The following is a 6,610-nucleotide window of genomic DNA, read 5'->3' as shown; positions in this document are numbered from 1 at the left end:
TGAAATTACAGGATTAGGTGGTGGGGTGCAGACTGAGAAGAGAAGGGGAACCAAGTTATAAGATCAAAGAAAAAATCTCAAAGAAATCAGTACTTTCAGTGTTTGTTGTTGTGGTTAGGTGTTTACTTTGACATAGATACCAAGCTGTATTCTATGTAATGCCAGATAAGCTAAATAGGAACATTACATAATATTTCATATTTTCAAAGGAGCTGTACTGCAATGCATCCATACCACATTCGGGTGTAAGTGCCCACAAAGACCCGGGTTTGATTCCGACACACATATTATACTCATTTCCTGACCATATCTACTATTCTCACAGAAGCCCCCAAAACACGCCTATAGCTATAGCATGTCACAATTGACCTGACATTGCTTAAATAAGGACTGACTGAGTCCTTCCCACATATCACAGAAGCCTGCACTCATCAGAGCTTCTGCCCGTGGGCAGTCACCCCTGACATACACCTCCCTGAGTGCCTGTGTCTGTAGCGAGGGTGTGTTTCTGTGAGTGTTTCTGTGGAGAGGGTGTGTTTCTGTGAGTGTTTCAGTGGCGAGGGCCTGTTTCTGTGGCAAGGGTGTGTTTCTGTGAGTGTTTCTGTGGCGAGGGCCTGTCTCTGTGGTGAGGGTGTGTTTTTGTGAGTGTTTCTGTGGCGAGGGCCTGTCTCTGTGGTGAGGGTGTGTTTTTGTGAGTGTTTCTGTGGCGAGGGCCTGTCTCTGTGGTGAGGGTGTGTTTTTGTGACTGTTTCAGTGGCGAGGGCCTGTTTCTGTGGCAAGGGTGTGTTTCTGTTAGTGTTTCTGTGGCAAGGGTGAGTACTCTTTGAGTACAGCTGCATGGACCACATGAATGCCAAACACACATGTTCACATTCCATCTGTGAGTGTGCTGTGCATGCAAGAGTGCTTGGGTCTGTCCTTTCTGTCAATATATGGAGATTACCTCTAACGGCTGCGTTTATAGACACCTTTTTTCACAACTAATCTATTTCATTTGTTGTCTGTTTTTTTTTTCAAAACATTTTTTTTTTCTTTTTTTTAATTACAATAAGGTTGAAATACAATCTAATCAATGTATACTGATTAACTGCATATTTTTATTTAATAGCCAAGTGATATTGAAGTTTTTTTTTTGTACTACGGCTGGTAATTGACTACTGAGGAGCAATACAAGGACAGCACTCCCTGCAAACAGTTTTTCCATCTAAAAAAATCTTTATCTAAAAACACTTCGAAGGTCAAAACCAGCCTCTCTCTCTCTCTCTCTCACACACACACACACACACACACACACACCTCCCAACTCTAGATTAAACCCTCAGCTCCTGGCCAACACCTATTCCATTCTCACCCTCTCTCTTTTGACCCCCCCCCCCCCCCATTTCTCATATCATATTCCTTGGGTTTCTCTTTAGTTGACTCCCTCTCTCACTGTCTTACTCTCAATCCACTTCCCCACTTCCATCCTCCTCTCTCTCTCTCTCTCTCTATCACTCCATAATAGCTTCTGAAAGTCAGACTCGTCCTCCTTTTGCTGCTCTCTATGAACATTCATTTGACATGTGTTCAGTAGGCCATGTCATTGAAGAGTTATTATGCCTGACAGAAAAGACTAATCAAGGTGTATCTTTTGCTCTCTCTCTCTCTCTCTCTTTATATCTCACGCTCTCTTTCCCTTCATTTTTAATATGCAAATGAACCACTTCAAAGGTACCTCACCTCACATTCATTTGATGTGTGCTCAGCAAGCGATGAGACAGAAAAGACTGATCAAGGTCCAGCCTTCTCTTTCTACCCTCTCTCTCCCTCTCCCTCCTTCACTCAGCATGTAAAATACACCTCTACAAAGGCCCTGTACCTTAGCAACTGAACAAATGTGACAGAGATACCACACTCTCTCTCTCTCACTCTCTCGTCTTCTCTCAGAACTAGTGACCATGGTGTGGCTCTCTGGAGCAGAGACGGGAACTCGCTCCAGGGGTCTCTGCTTAGCCGCCTGTCCAGGCCTTCGCCTCCCCCTCCCCCTCCACCGCTTCGGGAAACTTCGCCTCTCGCCTCCTCTTTCATTCCCACCCAGCGAAACCCATCACGGCTCCCCCTGGGCACCGCTGGCTGGAACGGATCAGCTTGTTTGTGTTTTTCATTGGCATGGCAAATTGCTTGTTAGCTTAATGAAGGGGTGGTCCAGCTCAATCCAGAGCGTTTCATGTCGAATGGATAAAAATAAAAAATGTGCAAAAGATTACACGCACGTCGCATGCAGATGGGCTCCAACAACACATACAAGCTAGCTGTGGGCTCCGACGACAAATGAGCTAGCAGTGGGCTCTGACGACAAATGAGCTAGCAGTGGGCTCTGACGACACACGAGCCATCTGTGGGCTTGTGTAGAGATAGCTATGGGCTTGAGTGGAGCTAGCTGTGGGTTTGTGTAATTGAGGAGTCTTGTCGAGGAGATTAAAAGATAAAAAGTAATTATGACCTAAAAAGGGGATGAAGTAGAAAGAGTGTGTGTGAGTGTGTGTGTGTGTGTGTGTGTGTGTGTGTGTGTGTGTGTGTGTGTGTGTGTGTGTGTGTGTGTGCGTGTGTGCACTTTCATGCATGCAAACACACTAGTGCAAACCCACTAAGGCTCCTGTTGAGTGCTAAAGGCTGATTGTGTCATTTCCCTGCTATGTGGACAGGGAGACAGCTTGAACTCCAAGTCCTAATGCTTTATTAAGACGCTAATTGACGACGAGGAAGGAGAGACTTGTGGCAATTGACGCGCCTCAGACTGCGGCAAAGCCAGACAGCAGACCCCCCCTCATTCACACACACACACACTTCCCCATCCCCCCTCCTCTTTGCCAATCTCCTCTCCTTAATGTCTCTCAGACTTCCCCCTGATGTGGCGGCGGCGGTGCCGGCGCTGGCGGCTCTTTAGCATTCCGAGGGCCTCGGCATGCGTGTACCGGCTCAGGCCGCTCCATCGTCCCGTGCTTGATATTCATGGCTGGTGGCCTGTCTGCTCGTCTCCGTTTCCTGCCGCTCGTTAGCTCGTTAGCTCGTTAGCAGCCCCGTCTCCTCACCCCCCTCCCCCCAAACATGTGGCATTTGAGGGAGCAGCGGGAGCGCAGCGGGAGCGCGGATGACAATGGAGGAGTAAATGTTCTGGGAAATGAGATCGTCAGGCGGGAAGAGATGAGAGGGAAAAGCATCGGAGCATCTTCTCTCCTCTCTTCTCCTCTCCTCTCTTCTCCTCCCCTCCTCTCTTCTTCCCCTCCCCTCCCCTCCCCTCCTCTCCCCTCCTCTCCCCTCGTCTCCCCTCGTCTCCTCTCTTCTCCTCTTCTGTTCTTTTATCTTCTCTTTTCATCTCACCTCTGAGATGAATGATCACATACAGCTCTCTGTTGTAAGCCAGCAGAATGTGGTGAAGAATAAGCCTATAGCATCGTCCATTGCCTTACCATACCTTACTGATAATCTCTACATTACATGTGCACTATCAACTATAGGGTGAAGCCAAACAATTTGCAAACATTGGGCTAACTATAGACTAGATATGCCTATCCTTATAAGCTCAACTCACTGATTTAACATCTACAAACTTTTACCCCAAGCAATACAACATTTACCAGGGCCATAGATAGATAGATAGATAGATAGATAGATAGATAGATAGATAGATAGATACTTTATTGATCCTCAAGGGGAAATTCAAGAAATACACACACACACACACACACACACACACACACTCTAACCCCGTAGAGACACCAGAGTAAGCAGAGTGAATAGATTCTGTCATATAGTTGGTCTAGGGTGGACGACGCCTAATGAGGCTTTGTCTTTGGAGGCCGATGATTTGTCCGGCAGTTCTCTAAAGACGTTAAGTCTTTCTCACTTGAGTGCGCCAGTAGAAGTGCTTCACCTTCACAGCAAATGGCGCAGCGGCTAATACCCACAGTACACATTTACAGCCATAGCAGACAAATAAAATTAAATGCTGTGGAAAATAACCCATTTAAAATCACCGTGTTAAGGTATTCTCAAATCATGTCCATGGAGGGGGGGGGGGGCAGAGAGAGGAAGAGAGCAAGAGAGATTGAGGGACGATAGAGTGAAATAGAAAGCAGAACTTAGAGAGAAAGAGATTCAATCCCACGTGAGCCCTACTGTTGCCAAAGCCATTAGCCATATTTTGGCAACTTCATTAGCTGTAGTCAGGCACAATGTCCAATTTAGCTGCACTGCACACAGCAATCACATTACGCTGGAAAGCTGTCTTGTAAACAGGCAGTTAAAAGCAGTCTTACACTGATTATGCATTGATAAATGAACATGATTAATGATTAATGTCCCACTTGCTGCGGCATGCATTTCAAGTCCAACTCAGAAAACTTAGCTTTAAGTCTGCTTTTCCAAGACTGTCCATGTACAAGGTGCATCGCTTTGTCTAAAGCACAGCTACCTGAGCAGTGGAGTAACGGTATGTACAGGTGGAGTGTGTAGGGGTGGAGTATGTAGGGGTGGAGTGTGTAGGGGTGGAGTATGTAGGGGTGGAGTGTGTAGGGGTGGAGTGTGTAGTGGTGGAGTATGTAGGGGTGGAGTGTGTAGGGGTGGAGTGTGTAGGGGGGGATTATGTAGGGGTTAAGTGTGTAGGGGTAGTTGGGCTGATATGGTGGTGGTGTGTGTCTAAAGCTCAGCTACCTGAGCAGTGGAGTGTGTAGGGGTGGTGGGGCTGGTATGGTGATGGTGGTGGGGGTTGCTGGGGATGGAGGTGGTCTCGGCACAGGAGTGGACTGACATATTGGCCATTAAGAGCTGTGTGTGCTTACAGTGGAGGTCAGTGCATCAGGGCTTTAATTAACACCTCCCACAAAACTTTGCACCTCACTGACACACACACACACACACACACACACACACACACACACACACACACACACACACACAGTATTCTTACGTATTCTCGTACAGAGCTACAGAGAAACACATGAACAATATCATGTATCCCTCCAATATCCTGTTCTCCGTTTCCTTCATTCTCCCTACATATCTATGAATTTCTGTGTCAGTCTTTTTTTTTGTATCTCGCAAGCACACACACAGACACACACACACACACACACACATACACACACACACACACACACTTAATTCAGGAGCAGGGCCATGGGTGAGTGCTGTACTATGATGCTGTGAACACATTTAAATTCACACCACATACTTGAGATGCTACTGTCAGACATAGCTGGGAGGAGAGGTGTTAACAAGTGCAGATACAAGTCTCACGCACACACACACACACACACACACACAGACGGACCTGAGCGTCTCAGTCCACTTGAGCTCCAGTTCCAGGGCCATTTTATCCATCTTGAGCTTCTCCTCCTCGCGAGTGCTGATGAGCTTGGCCTCGTGCTGCTGTTTCTGAGTCTCCATCTCACCCTGAAAGAGAAAGAGAGAGAGAGGGAGAGAGAGAAGGAGGGAAAGGGTGAGAGGGAGGGAGAGAAAGAGAGGGAGAAGGAGAAAGAGAGGGAGGGTGGGAGAGAGAGAGAGAGAGAATGAGGGAGGAGAGGAGGATGGTGAAGGAGGTGGTGAGGGAGGAATGGGGGATAAAAGAGTAAAGATGGAGTGTTGGAGTGACAATGATTGATAGTGTAGTGACAAACGGGAATGAGTGTGGAGCAGGCAGAGAGAGGGATAGAAAGAGCGAGAGAGAGAGAGAGAGAAAGAGAGGGAGGGATAGAAGGAGGTAGAGGGAGAGAGCACCATTAACACTGAGCAGACAATAATGAGGCTCCATCTTGTGAATCCTGAACATAAACCCTCAAGCACCACACACTCCCCTGTCCACTCTCTCTCTCTCTGTCTATTACACACACACACACACACACACACACACAGGCCCATCCATCAGCCCCTTCCCCTTCGTAAGGAGGTGTGGAAATAAAACCTCGGCCCACCTTCATCCATCCTAATTCACTGACACGGATCGGCTCCCCTTTTAACCTCGCTACTTCCTCTCCTCTACTCCTCCCCTCCTCTCCTCTCCTCTCCACTCCTCCTCTCCTGTCCTCTCTTATCCCCTCCTCCACTCCTCTACTCTCTTATCCCCTCCTCCACTCCTCTCCTCCATCTCTTCTCCATTCTTTCAGGTGCTGATTATGCAGGCTCACTGCCCACCTCGCCACGCACGGGTCAAGGGCGCAGGGGAAGAGCACGGCTGGAGTACAGCCTCTCTAATCAAGTGGCACGGGCCACTCAGTGTGTGTGTGTGTGTGTGAGAGTGTGTGTGAGTGTGTGTGTGTGTGTACATGTGTGTGTACATGTGTGTGTGTGTGCATACGTGGATGTGTGTTAAGCAGCGTATAATGAAAGCAATACATTATTCAGGACAGCCATTGGAGCGTAGGTTCAGATTATTAATGTGCGGGACCTGTCCCATGTTAGCTGATATAGGTTCCTGGGAGCTCCACAAGTATACTAGAGCTGACATTAACTGTGCATACACCTGTAGCTCAGTGGCCAGGAAACTGGAGTCTGTGTGTGTGTATGTATATATGTGTGTGTGTGTGTGTGTGTGTGTGTGTGCGCGTACAGTATGTGTTTATGAGGGCATTTG

At 47.7% G+C, this 6,610-nt stretch overlaps 1 protein-coding gene across 3 annotated transcripts in view; it reads right to left on the bottom strand.

Annotated features, from left to right (window-relative positions):
- Positions 1-6,610, bottom strand: part of fam184ab (family with sequence similarity 184 member Ab) — a 133,665-nt gene that overhangs the window by 61,625 nt on the left and 65,430 nt on the right. For all 3 annotated transcript variants that reach the window (XM_042095995.1, XM_042095996.1, XM_042095998.1), the window contains exon 9: positions 5,312-5,433. In XM_042095995.1, coding sequence (XP_041951929.1) covers positions 5,312-5,433 — 122 coding nt within the window. The remainder of the gene's footprint in view (positions 1-5,311; positions 5,434-6,610) is intronic.

This window comes from Alosa sapidissima, chromosome 6 (genome assembly GCF_018492685.1).
Source record: "Alosa sapidissima isolate fAloSap1 chromosome 6, fAloSap1.pri, whole genome shotgun sequence".
Classification (NCBI taxonomy): Eukaryota; Metazoa; Chordata; class Actinopteri; order Clupeiformes; family Clupeidae; genus Alosa; species Alosa sapidissima.
This window is presented reverse-complemented; position numbering and strand designations above follow the sequence as displayed.